We start from the raw sequence: 24,944 nt of genomic DNA, 5'->3' as shown, positions 1-24,944 counted from the left end.
TCGCTTATTGTTTTGTTTTGTTTTGCTGTGAGTTTCACACAGAAAAAAAAATATGTGGAACCCAGATCACACTGTGCTTTGGTCTAGTTATTATGGCGAGCGTGACAATATTACTAACAAGATTTTCTTAACCATTGATTTCATACTTCATTTGACAGAAGTTCTTTGTCAGCTTAGAGCAAAAAGTTATTGGGCTTTATTTTTGGCTGGCGCTAAGGAGGCACAAGTGTCAAACCCACATTAATTTGCAATTTTTCCATGTAAAAACTAGTGCACAGGCATTTTCCAGCCTTAACTCCAGGTTTGGCAATTTACCTGTCTAACATCAGCTCGCTTGCTCTGAGAGGGAGGGGTGGCAATATTTGATGTGTTTTAGCAACCAGGAAATGATGTAGTGCATGTCGCACCTTTTATACCTTCCCATTAGTGCTGCATGAAATTGTCACTTTTAATCTTGTTTTTATGTGACAAAATGTACAGTTGTTTGAAGCTGGTATACAAAAGTGAAAGTTAAAGAAGCCGAAATGAAACATATGAACAGGAAGTATAGAAATAGCACACATCGAACATATCTACTACTTCATAGACTTGTGTTCAATGAGAATGACAGATCTACAGTATAACTCTGATTTCTATGTGAAGTTGGTCGGGTACCCCAAAAAGTTACACATTGCAGCTTTAAGACCAACAAAAAGCAGGTCTTAACGGTAACACTATTGATAAATGCATGGCTTTTGAGAGTGGAAGCGCAGCCTATCCAGCCGTGATGCACAGTGTCCATGGAAGGACAGATGTGCCTTTTGTGGTGGTAAATCTCGTACTTCCAAAGATTTTTAAAAAACGATTGGTTTCCCCCCATTTTGTTTAATTTGTCTAAAAAAACAAGCATAGCCTACCTTCCTCTTAAGCAAGGCTGATTGAGCAGCAGCGCATAGGTGCATCATTAGCCTTTGAATAAAGGGTTTAAATGGTCTACTGAGAGTGCTTTGGAATATTTAGTAGGCTATCCATACCCATGTTTAAAGAGCCCCCTTTTCCGAGACATGCTCCTCACTATTCAGTCCTTCTATAATGCCATATCAAAGGAAGATTTCATTGAGAATGTGCCTCGCACGTAGGCAACGATAATATTGACAGGAGCCTAGTATTTTGTATAGACATGTAATTGTTATGCATAAAGAAATGTAGGGCGACATGTGCACATAGTTCAATGGCATGAGAGAAGTGCTTCATGATATTATGCTTCTGACCCAATCATATTTTGAAATATTGTTTTTGGTTTAAAAAACATGTTTTTCATTCAATTTGATTTAATCTGGGTTTAGGGGGAGAATGTACCTGGCTCGAATGCAATCCCAAATGGCACAGACATCAATTCAACATCTATTCCACGTCATTTAATTGAGATGACAAGAAAACAATATTGATTCAACCAGTGTGTGCCCAGCGGGATGCAAATTAATCTGCTATTTCTGGAGAAGTGCAAATATGATCTGTAAGATGGTCCTATGATGTTGATAAAACATTACACATGTGAGCAGTATAACGGTGAGTGACATTCCCCCTTTCTCTTTATAGTGGATCTTTATTTGGATGTGCGTAAAACCCTTGTTGCCTTGTCTGTAATATGGTGCCTACAGGCCTAACTGTTTTTAGACATAGCCTCTTTAAAACAAGCTTTTCTTTTGTTTTTATTACAACATGATTAGAATTATACTATGTCTTTTTAGGCCTTATCAAGAGCGTAGTGAATGTAATCTTTCTTATTGACTGTGTTGACTGTTTTGACTATGTCCAGACTGCAATTTACAGTAGACCTAGCCCCTATATTTGGGGTGGCAGGTAGCCTAGTGGTTAGAGTGTTGGTTGCTGGATCAAATCCCTGAGCTGACAAGGTAAAAAGCTGTGTCCCTGACATTATAAATCTGAATTTGTTCTTAACCAACTTGCCTAGTAAAATAAAGTTTAAATGAATAATAATATATCATTGTGAATGCTGTAGCCTACATTTTAACAATGTTTTTCTAGTAATGCAATTAGAACAATGTGGACTGCAAACATGTTCAACATATCTCGCAAATTCGGGGCAGACTATTTAACGAACTAGGCTATAATGGACTAACAATTCTAATTTGAATTGATGACAACACAATACATAAAAGACCGTAAATACACAACTTGAATCAACCACATATTTAGCCATGGAGCATGTTCTGATTAGCCAGTGAGGGGCCAAGCCTCTACACATTCAATACACTTGTTTATTCATCAAAACCCAGCCTTTTCCCTCCACCACGAGCTACTGCGCACATAATTCCAGTTGTGAAAATATAAACAATATTTCTGACACACCCCCGAACCTATAACGCTACCGTCAGAGCTAAGATTTACCATTGCGTTAGGTTTGTTAAAATAGAGCCCATCTGTTAATGCTGCTGTGCTTGTCTTCCTTGCATGAACACTTGTACTTGTCTCTTCTTACTATCACCAATTTTTCTGATAGCTGTTTTATTAAAGGGGCAATCAGCAGTTGCTATATCCATTTTTGGACTTATAAAATAATGATATGTACCCATTGATTCTTGTAGAAAATAACTTATAAATGCTTCATGGTTTTAGTTCAACTGTCGTAGCTCACCAGAACCCAAAATATAAGCTTATAGGTAATTCTTTGAACTATATTTTGAAAAAAAATAAAAGTTCAATAGATAGACGATCATGGATAGCAGGATAGTTCCTTCCAGTGACGAACCATGTGGCGAACCGTGACTATTGGAGCTAGTCCCTCAGTTGCGGAAAAAGATTGGACGTCATACATATAGATAGAGACCTTGGATGACTGTGTATACAGAGCATGACTTGAGACCTTCATCTTGCAGACCTATGTAGGAGAAGCAATTATTTGATGACAGAGTCAAATGGTCCTAAGCCACGCCTCGGCCGTGACTCACAGAAGCAGCACACGTACACAATGGTTGCAAATATCAATAGCGGAACCACGTTAGAAGAAAATCAGGTTGGGTCGTTTCAAAGAATCATTTGTCAAAACAAACAGTCTGTCACATTCGTAATATGGATCCGACCAAGGCGCAGCGTGGTATGTGTACATTCTTATTTATTTAAAGAATGAACACTGAACAAACTAACAAAATAACTAAATCAAATGTGAAGCTATACAAATGAGTGCTGACAGGCAACTAGACATAGACAAGATCCCACAAACACCAAAGGGAAATGGTTACCTAAATATGATCCCAAATCAGAGACAACGATAAAGAGCTGCATCTGATTGGGAACCATATCAGGCCACCATAGACATACAAATCACTTAGACCACAAAAGCCCTAAATATACAAAAACCCGAGACAATACAAAACTAGCGTACCCACCCTAGTCACACCCTGATCTAACCAAAATATAAAGAAAACAGATATTTCAGGTCAGGGCGTGACAGTACCCCGAACCCCCCCCCCCCCCCCAAAAGGTGCAGACTCCCGGCCGCAAACCAGAACCTATAGGGTCTGGGTGGGCATCTACCCTCGGTGGCGGCTCCGGTTCTGAACACAGCCCCCCCTCTTTACGCTGATCCCTCCGCCATTGTAGAACCGGACCGTGGATCATCGCCGGAGGCTCTGGACTGCGGAACATCGCCGGAGGACCCGGACTGGGAACTGTCACTGGAGACCCCGGGCTGGGGACCGTCGCTAGAGACCCCGGACTTGGGACTGTCGCTGGAGGTTCCGGACTGTGGACCGTCGGTGGAGGTTCCGGACTGTGGACCGTCGGTGGAGGTTCCGGACTGTGGCCCGTCGTTGGAGGTTCCGGACTGTGGCCCGCCGTTGGAGGTTCAGGACTGTGGCTCTGTACTGGGAACTGTCGCCGGATGCTCTGGACTAGAAACTGTCGCCGGAAGCTCTGGACTGGGAACTGTCGCCGGAAGCTCTGGACTGTGGAGGCGCACTGGAGACATGATGCGTGGTGCCGGCACTGGTGGTACCAGGCTGAAGACATGCATCTCAGGGCGAGTGCGGGGAGCAGGCACAGGACGTACTGGACTCTGGAGTCGCACTGGAGACCTGGTGCGTGGGACTGGTACAGGTGGCACCGGGCTGAAGACACCTCAGGGCGAGTGGGGGAGGAGGCACAGGACGTACTGGACTGTGGAGGCACACTGGAGGTCTGGTGCGTGGTGCCGGCATTGGTAGTACCGGGCTGGTGACACGCACCTCAGGGCAACTCCTGGACTGTGGAGGTGCACTGAAGATCTGGAGCGTAGAGCTGGCACAAAGCGTCCTGCCTGGATGCTCACTTGAACCCGGTAAATGCGGGGTGCTAGCACAGGACGCACTGGGCTGTGCAGACGCACCGGAGACACAGTACGCAGAGCCAGCGCAGGATATCCTGGTCCAAGGAGGTGTACTGGAGACCAGGAGCACCATCCCTCCTGGCTGGATGCCCATTCTAGCCCAGCAAAAGCGAGGAGCTGGAATAGAGCGCACCGGGCTATGAATGCGAACTGGAGACACCGTGCGCGTCACTGCGTAACATGGGGAGTTGGCTCAGGTCTAACCCCTGACTCTGCCAATCTCCCCGTGTGAAACCCCCCCCAAAAACTTTTTTTGGAGCTGCCTCTCGGGCTTCCGTGCTAGCCGTGTCCCCTCGTATCGTCGCCATTCCTCCTGCGCTATCTCCACCTGCTTCTATGTCAGGGTCTTGTCCCCTGCCATTACCTCCTCCCAGGTCCAGGATGTCCTCCACCCATCTTTCTCCCGAACCCAAGATGTCCACTCCTCTTGAACATGCTGATTGGTCTTTTTGTGGTGGGATCTACTGTCACGTTCGTTATAAGGATCGGACCAAGACGTAGACATACAAAAACCCTAGACAATAGAAAACTAGTGTACCCACCCTAGTCACACCCTGACCTAAACAAAATATAAAGAAAAAATAGATATCTCAGGTCAGGGCGTGACACAGTCCCTCAAATAGCGGTGGAATAAATTCAAACACACAACTACTCACATTGTTTCAAGACCACGGACAGTAAATGCTGTCAGAGAGAAAAAAGTTGTGCTGTATTCGATGTTCTATCTCCAGCATGCAACAATAAAGAAATGCACCACAACACAGAATGTCAAGTACCCAGTACTTCCAATTGCAATGTCATTACCTTGTTTTTACCACACAACCATTGATCTAAAGTTGAAATAATATTTTACACATTGTATTCAAAATGATATGAACGAGATAGCAGCAAAAAGCAAGCTGTAGATGAAAACAGAAAGTCTCCTCACCATTATGATTATCATTTTAAAATGTCCATTCTCCTGTCCTCTATGAAATCGCCAAAGACAGGTTCATATAGCTTGTATTTTGATTTTAAAACCAAAATAAGTTATTTTTCGATTGAAATAAAAGCCAGAGCTGACAGTGCGCCTGTCCAGTGGGGTTCCTGGAATATGTCTTGATCCTTTTTAGTTTAGAAAATGTTCTTTCTACTGATGCAGTGGACACTGGAATGGTAAAAACTAGACAGGTAAGCAGATACAATTGGTGCATACTATCAATTAGTCTCTTCTGCTGGAGAAAGTGGGGCAGATCAGACAGGCTCTTACCCTCGAAGTCAGACATTGAGTACACAACGTTGAGTCCTGTTTTAAGCCGTGGCAAATCAAAATTAGGGCCATAGCGCTCTTTGATACTTGAGAACGCAGCGCTTAGAAATCTTGGTTTTCCCTATATATTTGTGGGTCAAGGAGGGCAAGGAACATAAGCATTTCATGGTCATTGAACCTGTTTCTTAGCTGACAATGTTGTCGCTGATCGCACTGTGTTGCTGTTGGTACTGCCTGCGAATGTCTCCTTGCATATGTGTTGTGCGCCCCCTTGGTACTCCGGTCTCAATCACAGTGTCCTCGTAGATGGAATCGAATTGACCTTTTCCCCTCTCTGCGGTGTTGCAGAAGTCGTCCACCCTGGACAAGTAGAACTGCATGTCAAACTCCCTGTTCTGCAGTATTACAAACAGCACGTCGGAGTACACAAATATGGAATAGAACGCGGATAGCAGGAAGCAGAACTCGAAGCTTGTCAGGTGCATCATGTATCCATCTGCGCTGTGAACGGTGTCTTCATCAAAGTCATCGTGATGGTCCACCATGTATTCAAAGAGTTCAATGAGTTCAGCCTTTTTTTTCATACACAGTGCAAACTAAGTGTGAGGAGAAGTTCCATCGTATTGGCGCCACTCTGGGTAGTCTTTGCTAGCATATTTCATCCAGTAGTTTGACAGATCTTCAGAAAAACGCTGCTCGCCACCAATTTTTTTTTGCATTCTTTTAGTTTACCAGCACCTTGCGACATCACCAGATTAAGAGTGTGGGCATATCAATGAATGAACAGAGCTTGTGGGATAGTTTCTTTCAACTTGGCTTGTACTCCGTTTATACCAGAGGCCATGACTGCGGCCCCATCATAACACTGAGCCACAACTTTGGCCTTGCATTCACACATCTCTAAAAATCTGATAATTTGGGCAGCAACCGCTTCTGCCCATTTATCCTCAGTTATATCCTCAAATTTCCTTTCCTTCACACCACCATCGGTAGTGTAACGCAACACATAAGACATTTGGGCTACATTGCTGATGTCTATCGTCTCGTCAACCATGATGGTTAGAAAGGGGGATTTCACCAATTCTTCCTTCATGACATCTGTCATTACATTCAAGACCGCCTGAATCAGGTCATTTCGGGATTTTGCTGGAAGTGCCGGTGAGCATGGTAGCTGTAACCAAATGGCAGACTAGAGTGCTGTCATGCTCAGCCAAGAAATCCACTATTTCCAAGTACTTTCCCTGATTAGCTGATTCTTTACCCTCATAATGTCCTCTGAATGCTAATGCTTGCTTGCCTAAAAAAACAACCGTATGAATAAGGTGCATTAGAATCTCCATTGTGCCTGACTTTATCATTGTGAGCAAGTGTCTCATTGCGCCGCTTCTCGTTAATAAGAAGGTCTACTCTTGTTTCCCCAATTGTTTTTAAACTCACTGTAGCTCGCAGGTGTGAAGCTGAGTTTTGGTGTCGAAGTGCTGACTTTGTCAAACAGGCAAAATCTTTGAAACCAGTTGTCCAATTTGAGCTATTCTCGCTGCTGAAGAGTAGCTTTTTTGTCAGCTCTCAGTCGGTTATTAAAGATATCTGTACCCCTATGGAACCCATCCAACTTGAAGGAGCTGGAGCAGTTTTGCCTTGAAAAATGGTAAAAAATCCCAGTGGATAGATGTGCCAAGCTTATAGAGACATATCCCAAGAGACTTGCAGCTGTAATTGCTGCAAAAGATGGCTCAACAAAGTATTGCCTTTGGGGGGGGGTGAATAGTATTTGTATTTAATATTCCTGCCACCAACAGAATTCTATATATACTGTATGGGGCATACAACAATCTCAGCTCTGTAGATTTTGCTGCGAAGAGACAGAATCAATAGATCATTTATTCTGGTTTTGCCAAAATGTAGCTTGTTTCTAGTCACAGGTTTAGGAATGGTTAAAAAATCACAACATGCACTTAAAATTAACCTTAAAAATAGCAGTGTTGGGTGATTTGGAAAGCCAAAGTCAGTCAATTAATAATATAATAATACTCGTAAGAAAGGTTTTCATCTTTACCTCACAATCTGTGTATACTATATGTTTAGAAAGGTAAAAATGTATGGCACATGGAAACCAAATGAGAGTGGTCTATGCTGATCGGTGGGATGGGCTGAGAGTGGCTGAGGGTTGGAATTAAAGAGCTTTTGTTTGGTAATGCATTATCTGTATGCTACTGCTTTATATACAGTGCCTTGCGAAAGTATTCGGCCCCCTTGAACTTTGCGACCTTTTGCCACATTTCAGGCTTCAAACATAAAGATATAAAACTGTATTTTTTTGTGAAGAATCAACAACAAGTGGGACACTTGGGCGTGCAAAATTATTCAGCCCCTTTACTTTCAGTGCAGCAAACTCTCTCCAGAAGTTCAGTGAGGATCTTTGAATGATCCAATGTTGACCTAAATGACTAATGATGATAAATACAATCCACCTGTGTGTAATAAAGTCTCCGTATAAATGCACCTGCACTGTGATAGTCTCAGAGGTCCGTTAAAAGCTCAGAGAGCATCATGAAGAACAAGGAACACACCAGGCAGGTCCGAGATACTGTTGTGAAGAAGTTTAAAGCTGGATTTGGATACAAAAAAAAATCCCAAGCTTTAAACATCCCAAGGAGCACTGTGCAAGCGATAATATTGAAATGGAAGGAGTATCAGACCACTGCAAATCTACCAAGACCTGGCCGTCCCTCTAAACTTTCAGCTCATACAAGGAGAAGACTGGTCAGAGATGCAGCCAAAATGCCCATGATCACTCTGGATGAACTGCAGAGATCTACAGCTGAGGTGGGAGACTCTGTCCATAGGACAACAATCAGTCGTATATTGCACAAATCTGGCCTTTATGGAAGAGTGGCAAGAAGAAAGCCATTTCTTAAAGATATCCATAAAAAGTGTTGTTTAAAGTTTGCCACAAGCCACCTGGGAGACACACCAAACATGTGGAAGAAGGTGCTCTGGTCAGATGAAACCAAAATTGAACTTTTTGGCAACAATGCAAAACGTTATGTTTGGCGTAAAAGCAACACAGCTCATCACCCTGAACACACCATCCCCACTGTCAAACATGGTGGTGGCAGCATCATGGTTTGGGCCTGCTTTTCTTCAGCAGGGACAGGGAAGATGGTTAAAATTGATGGGAAGATGGATGGAGCCAAATACAGGACCATTCTGGAAGAAAACCTGATGGAGTCTGCAAAAGACCTGAGACTGGGACGGAGATTTGTCTTCAAACAAGACAATGATCCAAAACATAAAGCAAAATCTACAATGGAATGGTTCAAAAATAAACATAACTGCTGAAAACTGCTGTTTGAAATATCCAATAAATGTCGTTCCACTTCATGATTGTGTCCCACTTGTTGTTGATTCTTCACAAACAAATACAGTTTTATATCTTTATGTTTGAAGCCTGAAATGTGGCAAAAGGTCGCAAAGTTCAAGGGGGCCGAATACTTTCGCAAGGCACTGTAAAAGTGCCATGTATTCAAAATGTGTATGTGAAATGTAAATATAAAATGTATATATAAAATGTGTGTAAATGTCGTAGAAAAGCTGTAAAAAACAACAAAAACACTTTAGGGGGGTGGTGGATTGGTTAAAAAAATACATTTAAAAAACTTTAGGGCGATAAATAAATGTGTACTTTGTTATTGAATAAAAATTCATAATAATATATATGAATATATAAACAACAAAAAAGCTCAATTCCTTATGGTAGACTGAACGTCTTAGTACATTAAACAAACAAACCTTTTCACCATACAAGAACTACAGGAAATATAAATTTTTACATCAGATTGGTGGTGTTAGTATAAAAGGTCAATATCTTTGGTTTTAGTACCAGTGATTTTGTCATTTGTGCCTGTCCATAGTGGGAAACTATGATTTTCAGACAACGGTGGCAAGAAAGAATGTGGGCGCTCCTCCTATTAACGTCTCTGGCATCACATGAATTAGTGGATTTGAGGGTTACGCTATTATTCCAATGAAAGCCAACCCCTGTTGTTATTTAGAAACCAATGTGATATGATGATTCGTTGAAATTATCCAGTCAAAAAAGTGTTGTTACCTTCTTCGCATTGGCTGAGTTAATAAATGGCTACTACAGGCTCTCATTTATCAACTGGTATGCAGTATACCCAAGTACATTGAGTTGAGGTGTGTCTGTCACTGCAGTTATTATCATTACTCCCACATTTATAAACCATTTACTAGTCATTAGTCAAATGTTTTTGCAGCCCCTAATCTAGTGAGCGCTATATGTGCTTTATAAATACTTAAAATGTTTTGAATGACAGGTGTCATTTCTCAAAAAAAGATGGACATGCCATTCATTGGTAGATATTCCAGCAGTACCTGGTAAAATAATAATCACACAACACAGGATATTTAAGGAAATATGTACACATTTGTGAATAACTAACTTGCTAACATTTACAAATGTGTGAGTAATGATTAATAAATTGTGCACAAACTATTTGTAAATGCCTTAAAATTGTTTTTTAAATGCCTTATAAATGGGACATGCTCCATTGATGTTTTAACTTTTCCTGTTATCCCAAGTATAAATACAGTAAACTACACACGCTAAAAGGTAAAAAACTATATGTTTTGAGCAAAATAGTGCTTTTTAGATACGACTGCAAACTTAAAGGAATAGGGGATTCAAGCAATTGGTTTGATGGGACGTTTTGAACTCAGTGGTCTCCCGTCTTGCTTGAGGAACAATAGAGAACAAACGAGGAAAGAACCACCCTCCACATGTCATGACTTTCCTTGACCACCTATTGAGATGTGCCTTTTGTGAAGTAATTCAGGTGTTAAATGAGGTAAAAAGAAGACTGGAGTGCCACTTAAAACAAAGCTTTAACAGTAAAGGTAAACACTGTATAGTCTAAAAACAAGGTTAAAACTATCATTTTGATATCATGGATGGTCACTCCTTGTCTCCAAAGCTCTATCTTTGAATTTGTAAGTTACATTTCTCCAGCCACATCCCCCCGCTTTTAACCAAAACAGTGCTGGGGAGGAAATGTTAATTGTTTCAACAGCTAACGTCGCTTTAAGGAAAGTTTTACATGCAATGTAATACAGTATGCGGTTGTGGTTACTCTGGATAAGTATATGTAAATGTAATGTGTTGCTGATATTACTAGCATGATTCTCTTAAAAAAGTCCATTTGTTATTACATCATTTGACAGATTAGGTCTCTGTAAATGTAATATCCTGATGCTTTGACGTGGGCCAATATGATTATAGCTCTAGCTGGTGGTGGTCTGCATATTCAAAACCCACTGCAAATTTGACTGAGGCAGAACTATGCAATCCCAGCTCCAGGGTGGAGAAATCTCACTAATAGCTCATTCCGCCGACCCAGTAATCCTCAAATAAATATGATCTCCAAACATTTGACTACTTTGGAGCCAAAATGCAAATAAATATGAAGTGTTTATTTGTAAATAGTTAGTACATAATGGGCTGTGTATTATGTTTGCTGGTAATGCAAACCAAGATGATCCAACTATAACTCTTAATTCTAATAAACATAGGCATTGACGGTCCATACGGACGGCATAGTAGTACTTTACAACACCCAAACAACTACGATATAATAGAGATTAGATCAATCTATTTTTCATCCAGTCTCAGAGACTCACTAACAAGACCCGCAGAATCAAAACTCTTAGCATGTAAAGCAAGATGTAGAGATGTGGTGTTGTAGACAATAGAGGCTTGGGACATTGGTATTCCACTGCAGCCTGCCCCGGGACTCAGTGTTCTTACTCTGGAGCACTGCAGAGCTGCAGGTCAGGACCATGGCCAGTCAGGAGCTTTTAGAGTTAGAGTTAGCAGGCCTGTCAACCTTGCCTAAACCCACCAGAGATTGCTGGGGCAAATCTTGTTACCACCCTATAGGCATTACTTTGTTGAAGCACCTTTAGCAGCAATTACAACCTCAAGTCTTCTTGGGTATGACACTACAAGCTTGGTGCATCTGTATTTGGGGACCTTTATATAGACAGGTGTGTGCCTTTCTAAATAATATCCAATCAATTGAATGTACCACAGGTGGACTCCAATCAAGTTGTAGAGCCATCTCAGGGATGATCAATGAAAACAGGATGCACCTGAGCTCAATTTCAAGTCTAAGGTATTTCTGTACTTTTCTAAACATTTCTAAAAACCTGTTTTCACTTTTCATTATGGTTGTATTGTGTGTGGGTTGATGAAAAAAAGTGATTTTATACATTTTAGAATAAGGAATAGAATAATAATATAAACTAACAAAATGTGGAAAAGGCCAAGGGGTCTTTCCGAATGCACTGTATGTGCTTATACAGTACACATGGGAGACAGGGCGGTAGCCACCCACTGGGCAAAAACTGAATCACTGTTGTTTCCACGCCCTTTCAATCAAAAAAATGTATGTGAAGACATTGAATTTATGTGGAAAACTGATTGGATTTGTAAAATGTCCCTTTTATCACCAAACATTTAACCTACAGTACCAGACAAAAGTCCTACTAATTCAAGGGCTTTCTTAATATTTACTACATTGTCGAATAATGGTGAAGACACCAACACTATGAAATAACACCTATGGAATCATGTAGTACATGTAGTAAATAAAAACATTTTAAACATATCAAAATATATTTTAGATTTTAGATTCTTCAAACTAGCAAACCCTTTGCCTTGATGACAGCTTTGCACACTCTTGGCATTCTCTCAACCAGCTTCATGAGGTAGTCACTTGGAATGCATTTAAATTAACAGGTGTGCCTTGTTAAATGTTATTTTGTGGAATTTCTTTCCTTCTTAATGCATTTGAGCCAATCAGTTGTGTTTTTACAAGGTAGCACTATTTGGTAAAAGACCAAGTCCATATTATGGCAAGAACAGCTCAAATAAGAAAAGAGAAACAAAAGTCCATCATTACTTTAAGACATGAAGGTAAGTCAATCTGGAAAATCCCAAGAAATGTGAAAGTTTCTTCAAGTGCAGTTGTAAAAACCATCAAGCGGTGAAATTGGCTCTCATGAGGACTGCCACAGGAAAGGAAGACCCAGAGTTACCTCTGATAAGTTCATTAGAGTTGCCAGCCTCAGAAATTGCAGCCCAAATAAATGCTTCACAGAGTTCAAGTAACAGACACATCGCAACATCAACTGTTCAGAGGAGACTGTGTGAATCAGGCCTTCATGGGAGAATTGCTGCAAAGAAACCACCACTAAAGGACAAGAATAATAAGAAGAGACTTGGGCCAAGAAACACCAGCAATGGACATTAGACCAGTGGAAATTTGTCACTTGGTCAGATGGTTGGTTCCAACCGCAATATCTTTTTGAGTCCCAGAGTAGGTGAACAGATGATCTCCGCATGTGTGGCTCCCAGGTTGCGGCATTATGGTGTGGGAGTGCATTGCGGTGATTTAGTTAGAATTCAAGGCACATTTAACCAGCATGAGTACCAAAGCAGTTTGCAGCGATACGCCATCCCACCTGGTTTGGGCTTAGTGGGACTATCATTTTGTTTTTCAACAGGACAATAACCCAGCACACCTCCAGGCTGTGTAAGGGCTATTTGACCAAGAAGGAGAGCGATGGAGTGCTGCATCAGATGACCTGGCTTCCACAATCACACAACGTCAACCCAAATTAGATGGTTTGGGATGAGTTGGACCGCAGAGGGAAGGAAAAGCAGCCAACAAGTGCCCAGCATATGTGAGAGCTCCTTCAAGACGGTTGGAAAATAATTCCAGGTGAAGCTGGTTGAGAGAATTCCAAGAGTGTCTAAAGCTGTCATCAAGGCAAAGGGTGGATATTTTAAAGAATCTCAAATATATTTAACACTTTTTTTGGAGTGCGGGGTATTTGGTATTTTATTAGGATCCCCATTAACTGCTGAAAAAGCAGCAGCTACTCTTCCTGGGGTCCACACAAAACATGATATAGAATGACATAATACAGAAGTACAGCTCACTACATACATAAAAAAGGCACATGTAGCCTACAAATCAATACATACACACAAACTATCTAGATCAAATGGGGGGGTTCAATCCCCAAAATGTTCAAGTTAAAGCTACTGCATTTCTATGCAATTTAAAAACTTGAAAATGCTATTTGGAGAACAGCAAAAACAAGCAAAAAATTACCCCAGCCGTTATCTCATTGGTTGCTGTAGCTTCATTCACCTCAGTTGGTCTGCAAACACATAGCCTATTAGCTATACAATTATCCGAAACACATTTACTAACAGCACCGGGATTAATTATTTATTTAATTTAATATGCACAGGGGTCTTTAGCAGAAAAAGTATTTCATTAACAGAAGGTAAACAAATACGTTTGCTTTAGATAACTTTTTTTATGCAGTTTTACAGCATATTTCCTGAAAATATACACTTTGTGCCATTATTTATGTTATGTTAATATTTGGGACGGCAGGTGGTGGTTAGAACATTGGGCCAGTAACTGTAAGGTTACTAGATTGAATCCCTGAGCTGACAAGGTAAGAATCTGTTGTTCTACCACTGAACAAGGCAGTTAACCCACTGTTCCTAAGCCTTCATTGTAAATTAGAATTTGCTCTTAACGCTTTCCTCAATGCCAAGAGCCATTCAGCTTTACCAATTTGTATAAGCATGCCTTTATAATGCACTTTTATCAGGCTTATAAGTCTATGTAGAACGTTTTCAATTGAATCAAAATGGCTGATCATACATGGGTTAAATAAATGCATTATAATGCACAGCAACGCCTATGGATAGGGTGTGTGTAAGGGAATGCCACATGGGATCGGACGTCAAATTATATTTCCTTAGAATTCCTTGCACACCCTTGACAAAGCATTAGACCTGTCTGTGTTGAGTAATGTTTTAAGTATACAATGATTATATCTCAGTTTATGTGGGATTGTCTCAAGTGGATGGTCTACACCATGACTAATGCACCTCTTAAAATGACAGATTGGCCATTTGCAGAAATCTGCTTTTTTCTATTGCCTTTGGCCAGGAGCAGCCAATTGTTCCCAACCAAATGCAGTCCTTGGCACTCTCCAATCCTAGGGAGGGACATTGCGCTGATGATCCAGTCATGTGTGTCAGGCCTAGAAAAACAGTGGAAGCCACATTCCCAGTGACATTAGTTTTGGAGTCGCTACGGTGACCTACAGTGGATACTCTGCATAATGTGAATGCGGTAGCCTATGTTTTCCAACTCCAACATATTATGGGTTGCATCACAATGTGAGAAAGATCCAGATAGCTAATGCTGATCGTCCAGACTGATCGAATTTGATCAGATCAAGTCAAATGTTATTAGTCACATACGCAGAATACAACAGGTTTACAGTGAAATAATGACGTATGAGCCCCTAACCAACAATGCAGTTAAAAAATTACGGATAAGAAATAAAAGTAACTAATTAAAGAACAGCAGTAAAATAACAATAGTGAGACTATATACAGGGGGCTACAGAGTCCGGTATAGAGTCAATGTACCGGTACAGAGTCAATATGCTAAGGCACCGGTTAGTTGAGGTAATATATGCATGTAGGTAGAGTTATTAAGTGACTATGCATAGATGATAACAACAGAGTAGCAGCAGTGTAAAAGTGAGGTGGGGGGCAATGCAAATAGTTTGGATAGCCATTTGATTAGATGTTCAGGAGTCTTATGGCTTGGGTGTAAAAGCTGTTTAGAAGCCTCTTGGACCTAGACTTGGTGCTCCGGTATTGCTTGCCGTGTAGTAGCAGAGAGACCTTGGATGTATGTATGTATGTACAGTGAGGGAAAAAAGTAATTGATCCCCTGCTGATTTTGTACGTTTGCCCACTGACAAACAAATGATCAGTCTATAATTTTAATGGTAGGTTTATTCGAACATTGAGAAACAGAATAACAACAAAAGAATCCAGAAAAACGCATGTCAAAAATGTTTTAAATTGATTTGCATTTTAATGAGGGAAATAAGTATTTGACCCCTCTGCAAAACATGACTTAGTACTTGGTGGCAAAACCCTTGTTGGCAATCACAGAGGTCAGACGTTTCTTGTAGGTGGCCACCAGGTTTGCACACATCTCAGGAGGGATTTTGTCCCACTCCTCTTTGCAGATCTTCTCCAAGTCATTAAGGTTTCAAGGCTGACGTTTGGCAAATCGAACCTTCAGCTCCCTCCACAGATTTTCTATGGGATTAAGGTCTGGAGACTGGCCAGGCCACTCCAGGACCTTAATGTGCTTCTTCTTGAGCCACTCCTTTGTTGCCTTGGCCTTGTGTTTTGGGTCATTGTCATGCTGGAATACCCATCCACGACCCATTTTCAATGCCCTGGCTGAGGGAAGGAGGTTCTCACGCAAGATTTGACGGTACATGGCCCCGTCCTTTGATGCGGTGAAGTTGTCCTCCCGTGTAGTTCTGGGCTGATTCCTCACCGTTCTCATGATCATTGCAACTCCACGAGGTGAGATCTTGCGTGGAGCCCCAGTCCGAGGGAGATTGACAGTTATTTTGTGTTTCTTCCATTTGTGAATAATCGCACCAACTGTTGTCACCTCCTCACCAAGCTGCTTGGCGATGGTCTTGTAGCCCATTCCAGCCTTGTGTAGGTGTACAATCTTGTCCCTGACATTCTTGGACAGCTCTTTGGTCTTGTCCATGGTGGAGAGTTTGGAATCTGATTGATTGATTGCTTCTGTGGACAGGTGTCTTTTATACAGGTAACAAAATGAGATTAGGAGCATTCCCTTTAAGAGTGTGCTCCTAATCTCAGCTCGTTACCTGTATAAAAGACACCTGGGAGCCAGAAATCTTTCTGATTGAGAGGGGGTCAAATACTTATTTCCCTCATTAAAATGCAATCAATTTATAACATTTTTGACATGCGTTTTTCTGGATTATTTTGTTGTTATTCTGTCTCTCAATGTTCAAATAAACGTACCATTAAAATGATAGACTGATAATTTCTTTGTCAGTGTGCAAACGTACAAAATCAACAGGGGATCAAATACGTTTTTCCTTCACTGTACATACATACATATACATACACGTACCTGTATAGATATACATACTTTTTATAGAATATACCTTTATCATTCCCGCAAACCCTACCACCCTTCCCCCATTGGAGTAAACGAATAAACAACAACACTTAGGCCTCTACCTTCAGTTTATACATATTATACACATTTTACAGACACAATCTATTTTACAATAGTTATGTTTTGCTTGTTTGTCCTTCCTCTATTTCTGATGTCTATCCAGTTTGATTTCTATTTGTAATTCTGAACCTATGAACTTATGTTTTACATTAGTTACAGTGCCTTGTGAAAGTATTCGGCCCCCTTGAACTTTGCGACCTTTTGCCACATTTCAGGCTTCAAACATAAAGATATAAAACTGTATTTTTTTGTGAAGAATCAACAACAAGTGGGACACAATCATGAAGTGGAACGACATTTATTGGATATTTCAAACTTTTCTAACAAATCAAAAACTGAAAAATTGGGCGTGCAAAATTATTCAGCCCCTTTACTCTCAGTGCAGCAAACTCTCTCCAGAAGTTCAGTGAGGATCTCTGAATGATCCAATGTTGACCTAAATGACTAATGATGATAAATACAATCCACCTGTGTGTAATCAAGTCTCCGTATAAATGCACCTGCACTGTGATAGTCTCAGAGGTCCGTTAAAAGCGCAGAGAGCATCATGAAGAACAAGGAACACACCAGGCAGGTCCGAGATACTGTTGTGAAGAAGTTTAAAGCCGGATTTGGATACAAAAAGATTTCCCAAGCTTTAAACATCCCAAGGAGCACTGTGCAAGCGATAATATTGAAATGGAAGGAGTATCAGACAACTGCAAGTCTACCAAGACCTGGCCGTCGCCCTCTAATCTTTCAGCTCATACAAGGAGAAGACTGATCAGAGATGCAGCCAAGAGGCCCATGATAACTCTGGATGAACTGCAGAGATCTACAGATGAGGTGGGAGACTCTGTCCATAGGACAACAATCAGTCGTATATTGCACAAATCTGGCCTTTATGGAAGAGTGGCAAGAAGAAAGCCATTTCTTAAAGATATCCATAAAAAGTGTCGTTTAAAGTTTGCCACAAGCCACCTGTGAGACACACCAAACATGTGGAAGAAGGTGCTCTGGTCAGATGAAACCAAAATTGAACTTTTTGGCAACAATGCAAAACGTTATGTTTGGCGTAAAAGCAACACAGCTCATCACCCTGAACACACCATCCCCACTGTCAAACATGGTGGTGGCAGCATCATGGTTTGGGCCTGCTTTTCTTCAGCAGGGACAGGGAAGATGGTTAAAATTGATGGGAAGATGGATGGAGCCAAATACAGGACCATTCTGGAAGAAAACCTGATGGAGTCTGCAAAAGACCTGAGACTGGGACGGAGATTTGTCTTCCAACAAGACAATGATCCAAAACATAAAGCAAAATCTACAATGGAATGGTTCAAAAATAAACATATCCAGGTGTTAGAATGGCCAAGTCAAAGTCCAGACCTGAATCCAATCGAGAGTCTGTGGAAAGAACTGAAAACTGCTGTTCACAAATGCTCTCCATCCAACCTCACTGAGCTCGAGCTGTTTTGCAAGGAGGAATGGGAAAACATTTCAGTCTCTCGATGTGCAAAACTGATAGAGACATACCCCAAGCGACTTACAGCTGTAATCGCAGCAAAAGGTGGCGCTACAAAGTATTAACTTAAGTTGGCAGAAAAATTTTGCACGCCCAATTTTTCAGTTTTTGATTTGTTAAAAAAGTTTGAAATATCCAATAAATGTCGTTCCACTTCATGATTGTGTCCCACTTGTTGTTGATTCTTCACAAAAAAATGTGAAGCCTGAAATGTGGCAAAAGGTCGCAAAGTTCAAGGGGGCCGAATACTTTCGCAAGGCACTGTATCTTGTTATTAGTCCCACCCTTCAGCTCCATTCAACCACTCCCATCTATCTCTTAACATCATATATTTTTCAACTGTGCTGTGATGTTTCACAAAAGTACTGAACCTTTCTATTCTCATAGCTTTGACAGATTGTAAATTAAAGACAAACATTTTTAATAATGATATTATTGATTGATTGACTATGGCTTTTCAAATCTCCCAGTATTGCTATCTGCAGTGTTAGTTCTAGGCAAATGTTGCAATTCTTCAGCCATTCCTGGACCTGTGACCAAAAACGAGCTACATGTGGACAATACCAAATAAATGATTTAATATCTCTGCCTCCTCACAGCAAAATCTGCAAAGCTGGTAAGATTGTATCCCCCATATAATTGACATTCTATTGGTTGCAAGAATTTTGTATAGTAATTTCAATTGAAAAATTCAATGTTTTGTATCCGACGTTGTTTTGCGTGTCAATTCATAAACCATGTGCCATGGAAAATCTCCTCCCAACTATTTTGACATTTATATGGCACATCTGTCAATTTTTCTGGTCATTAAATGAATTTGGTGTATGTTTTTATTTATCACACTTTTCTTTAACCATTTACGTTCTTTAATGCAGGGCCGACAGACAAGTTTCTTACTTTTTTCCCCTTCAACTTGCCTCCTCCATTTTTATGGTAATGTTGCAATTAGTTGGTTGTAATTTTAGGTAGAGCAGACATTTCCGTATGTCTGTGTTAACTGCATGTGTGACATAACTCCACCAGTCTTACTTATGATATCATTCTCAAAGGTATACCTTTTTTAAACATTTCATCGAAAAATATGTTTGTTTTTTAGTATATTTGAGTTTAAACACAATATTGTTGTATTATTTGTTCTGTCCTTTCAGGTGGATCAAACGTAAGACCTTTGTCAGAAGACACTTGCCAGTTGTTCAGCGCATGCTCGCAGTACATGTTCTGGTAATCAGTCTGGCCCTGCAGCCTTGTGAATGTTGACCTGTTCAAAAGGTCTTACCCACATCGGCTGCGGAGAGCGTGATCACACAGTCTTCCGGAACAGCTGATGCTCTCATGCATGTTTTAGTGTTATTTTCCTCAAAGCGAGCATAGAAGTAGTTTAGCTCATCTGGTAGGCTCGTGTCACTGGGCAGCTCTCGGCTGTGATTCCCTTTGCTCTTCCCTTTGTAGTCTGTAATGATTTGCAAGCCCTGCCACATCCAATGAGCGCCAGATCTGGTGTAGTACGATGCGATCTTAGTCCTGTATTGACTAGCCTAGTGTCACTTTATCCCAATATCGTTCCCAGTTGATCGATAGGTGATATAAATTTGACAACAAGTGTGGGTTTTTGTAGTGGATACCCAGGCTAGATTAGATGCCATCTGGAGGAGGATCTGCCTGGTGATAGATGATGCTGCAGTGCATTGTTAATGTGAAAATCCAAAAACAAAACTGGTGCACAAATATTTCCTGGAAAATGTCAACCCATTTACTTCAGAAAGTGTTCATACCCCTTGACCTATTCCACATTTTGTTGTGTTACAGCCCAAATTCAAAACGGATTAAATGCAATCTACAAATCTACACAATATACCCCAGTCTAAGGTTGTTTGCACTCTGAAGCAGGTTCTCATCAAGGATTTTCCTGCCTGTATTTGGCTCCATTCATTGTTCCCTCTATCATTACCAGTCTCAAAGTCCCTGCCACTGAAAAGCATCCCCACACCATGATGCTGCCATCACTATTCGTCTTGGTAGGGATGGTGTTAGACAGGTGATGAGCTGTGCCTGGTTTTCTCCAGACATAGCGCTTTGCATTCAGACCAAATAGCAACATTTTTGTCTCATCAGACCACATAATCTTTTGCCTTATGATCTGTATTTCATGTGACTTTTTGCAAAGTACAGGTGTGCCGTCATATGCCTTTTTCTCAGGAGTAGCTTCCGTCTGGCCACTCTCCCATAAAGCCCATATTGGTGAAGTGCTGTAGAGACTGTTGTCCTTCCGGGAGGTTCTCCCATCTCAATCAAGGAACTCTGTAGTTCTGTCAGTGGCTCTTGGTCACCTCCCTGCCCGGTTGCTCAGTTTATTCAGAGCCATCTCTAGGCAGAGTCTGGGTAGTTTCGTATTATTTTCCTTTTCCCAATGATGGAGACCACTGTGCTCTTGGAAACTTTCAACACTGTAGAAATTGTTTTATACCTTTCCCCAGACATATGCCTCATCACAATTCTTGGAGATCTACGGACAGTTCCTTGGACTTCATTGTATAGTTTCTGCTCTGACATGCACTGTCAAATGAGATATCTTATATAGACAGGTGGGTTTCTTTCTAAATTATGTCCAAACAATTGAATAGGCGACAGGTGGACTCAAATCAAGTTGAAGCAACATCTCAAGGTTAATCAAAGGAATTGGATTTACCTGAGCTCAATTTGGAGAGTCATAGCAAAGGGGTGTGAATACATTTCTAAAAACATGTCTTCACTTTGTCATTATCTGGTATTGAATGAGAAAAAAATTAATAATATATATATATATATTTCATCAGTTTTGATTTCAGGCTGCAACACAACAAAACGTGGAAAGATCAAGGGGTATGAATACTTTCTGAAGGTACTGTAGATGCCCTGATTTTAAAATCAAATATAATCAAAGTTTATTTTGGTCATGTACACAGTTTAGCAGATATTATAGTGGGTGTAGCAAAATGCTTGTGTTACTACAGTAGCCCCTAACAATGCAGTAAAATGTCAAACAAGTGCACAAATAATAAAAACACATTTGAAAACAAATCAAGAAATGTCGGAACGAATCCAATTAACAACCCAAATAGCATTATCCAACAGTAAATCCAAATGCGGTCTATACCTGTATATATACAGGATTCATTGATGCAACATATACTAAGACTGATTTGTACAGCAGATATATTACAGGGAGCCAGCTATGTCAAGAACACAGAATATAAATAAATATGCAGTGTGTATAAGCAGTGTAACAACTACAGTATGTAAATACATGGTACAAAACCCCATTGCAAACGGATAGAAGTGCAGAAGAGTAGCTTCCGGACCGGAGTCCGGAATATAAATATACTGTGTATGTATGTGAATGGTGTATAGACAGTATGGACAGTATGTGAGCAGAAAAGGAGTGTACAGCAGTAGTTATAAAAGGATGAGCCATGACTAGAATAAAGTATATACATATAAAGTGGGACATATGAGGTAGTGTGGATATAGGGTGATTGCAATGGTACTGAGGCCCATTTCTACACCTGTTTTAATACTATATGAATAACAACTATAGTAATAACAGTGAACTACACAATCACCCCATTCCTGTTTTAATTTGAATTCATATCCTCATCAGAGCCAGACCTCGATTCATAATTTACTTTCTGCCTACCTGACTGAGCAGGCAGATGAAGCAGTGAAATCAACTGTACTTTAGGAGAAGATTTCAGATTTCCGAAGATTTCCGCCCCGCAGAACTTCATTTTGTCTCCTTCGGTAAATTGTATTTTTTTATTTGATTTATTTCACCTTTATTTAACCAGGTAGGCCAGTTGAGAACAAGTTCTCATTTACAACTGCGACCTGGACGAGATAATGCAAAGCAGATGGGTTTAGTCATTTAAATCACACCCGTTTTTCCTTAATGACTGTCCGTCTTCGAAGCGGCATCAGTGGCAGCTTGCTATTCTGGGCACAGTTAGAGCAGTTACTTGAGAGAGTTAGGGAAAGACAGAGGGATATAGAGCATGTCTTTCTCTCTTTTCTTTTCTCCAAATGTGAGACGCAAGTGTCATGACACTGTTGTTTCTCCACTGATATAACATCCCAATCTTCATTATGGATAAAGCGGGAAAGGCTAGACAAGTTTTGACCTTTAATATGTATGAGAATATGTGGACACTTAAGCTCCCGGACTTCACCCATATTGTGGACAGTGAGAGATTGTCTATACTGATATTATGTAGGAGAGATAAGTGTATATCTCACCAATGATACCAGAGGTGAAGAAATAAGTAAATAATGTCAATATTTGACTTTAGTCATAATTCAAGATATGTATTTTGAGCTGGGCTAGAGGGTAAGATATTTAAAATGATCTGCTTATTATGTATTTTGTTCAAATACTTAACCAGAACATAACAATCTTTAAAGTATGAATATAGCAGGAGAAAATCCTTCTCCGATATCAAGGCATATACAGACAAATTATTTGTGCATGAATGATGGTATATTTGGTAAACATCTAGAAGAATTTATACACTGCAGCGAAAAAAAATAAACAGGCCAAAAATGTAGATATTTTAACACATAATTGAAGCTTACAGCCATTATTTCTCATTTCTCTGTAATGGCTGTCCTCTTCGTCTGATGAGGAATATGAAGGATCGGACCAAAACGCAGCGTTGTAAGTGTTCATGTTGTAAATTTAATCAAAACTGAACACTCAACAAAATAACAACGAGGAATAATGAGAACGAAACAGTTCTGTCAGGTGATACACACAAAACAGAAAACAACTACCCACAACTCATAGTGGGAAAACAGGCTGCCTAAGTATGGTCCTCAATCAGAGACAACGATTGACAGCTGCCTCTGATTGGGAACCAAATCAGGCCAAACACAAAGAAATACAACACAGAACAAAACATAGTATGCCCACCCCAACTCATGCCCTGACCAAACGAAAAGAGACATAAAAAGGAACTAAGGTCAGGACGTGACATTCTCACTATAATTGTGACAGATTGTCAATGTAAATTATAATCTGTTCTTAATTGATTTAAATAAATTGTTAAATTGTCTTCTGCTATTGAAAGTCTGACATTTTTGCTTTAAACAAGTAAACTCTGTTTACAGATGCCGTATTTATACTGAACAAAATATACACACAACATGTAAAGTGTTATTCCCAGGTTTCATGAAATGAAATAAAAGATCCCAGAAATGTTAGATGCACAAAAAGCTTATTTCTCTCAAATTATGTGCACAAATTTGATTACATGCCTGTTAGTGAGCATTTCTCCTTTGCCAAGATAATCCATCCACCTGAAAGATGTGGCGTGTCAAGAAGCTGATTAAACATTATAATCATTACATGGGGTGGCAGGTAGCCTAGTGGTTAGAGCGTTGGACTTGTAACTGAAAGGTAGTTAGAGCGTTGGATTTGTAACCGAAAGGTGGCTAGAGCATTGGACTTGTAACCGAAAGGTTGCAAGATCAAATCCCGAGCTGTTAAAGTAAAAATCTGTTGTTCTGCCCCTGAACAAGGCAGTTAACCCACTGATTTGCCTAGTAAAAAAATGATTAATCTTGTGCTGGGGACAATAAAAGGACAATCTATATTGTGCAGTTTTGTCACATAACACAATGCCACAGATGTCTCAAGTTTTAAGTGAGCGTGCAATTGGCATGCTGACTGCAGGAATTTCCCCCAGAGCTGTTGCCAGAGAATTTAATGTTAATTTCTCTACCATAAGCCATCTCCAGAGTTGTTTTAGAGAATTTGGCAGTACGTCCAACCGGCCTCACAACCAGCAGACCACATGTAACCATGCAAGCCCAGGACCTCCACATTCGGCTTCTTCACCTGTGGGATTGTCTGAGATCAGTCACCCGGACAGGAGTATTTCTGTCTAATAAAGCCCTTTAAGGGGGAAAAACAAATTTTGTTGGCTGGACCTGGCTCCCAAGTGGGTGGGCCTATGCCCTCCAATGCCCACCCAGGGCTGCACCCCTACCTAGTTTCCAGTTTTTCACAGCAGTAAAATAATCCTACAGCAATAGGAAATGTGAATTAAAATGTGGATTATAATGAATGGCATTTTTTTGCAGGGGTTGATACATGTCTCGTTAGGGAAAATCAAGTTTGACATTTTACAGTGCAAATTCTAAACTCTAGAAGCCTTTTTAAACCTTCAATACACTAGAAGCGTGCATTTACTGCTGTGCAGGATACGGCATCTGTAAGCGGGTATTGTGGGTAAGTTGAGGAGATATGTATTACTTGTTATGTGTTGATTGGGTCCAAAGCCCTTGTTTTGTCTGTCATAAAAAAATAAAGGCTTAAGTCAAATAACAAATTGTGTGTGCTGTAGAACATCAATGAAATACTCACAGGCCAGGAAGCAGTCCATACTGAAGGAGATGTTATCCAGACAAATGGCTGATCCTGGACCTGGTCCATTGTCAGCGCTGAACTGGAGCCAGAACCTGAAGAGAAACAAAATCTGATCTTTGAACAGTAGAGACAATCTGGATTTAGATCACAACATAAATGACCACAAGCTGGAATCACTCAAGTCCTTGAGATGAGGGGAAGATGAAGTATATCTGCTT

The 24,944-nt window shown here is 40.5% G+C and overlaps 1 protein-coding gene across 1 annotated transcript in view; it reads right to left on the bottom strand.

The window, feature by feature from the left end:
- The window catches only part of LOC109895304 (ALK tyrosine kinase receptor), a 150,935-nt gene that overhangs the window by 83,608 nt on the left and 42,383 nt on the right, over window positions 1-24,944 (bottom strand). The window contains exon 6 of the mRNA XM_020488917.2: window positions 24,724-24,818. Coding sequence (XP_020344506.2) covers window positions 24,724-24,818 — 95 coding nt within the window. The remainder of the gene's footprint in view (window positions 1-24,723; window positions 24,819-24,944) is intronic.

This window comes from Oncorhynchus kisutch, linkage group LG8 (genome assembly GCF_002021735.2).
Source record: "Oncorhynchus kisutch isolate 150728-3 linkage group LG8, Okis_V2, whole genome shotgun sequence".
In the NCBI taxonomy this organism is placed as follows: Eukaryota; Metazoa; Chordata; class Actinopteri; order Salmoniformes; family Salmonidae; genus Oncorhynchus; species Oncorhynchus kisutch.
The sequence above is the reverse complement of the archived record's forward strand: the minus strand, read 5'-3'. Positions and strand labels throughout refer to the sequence as shown.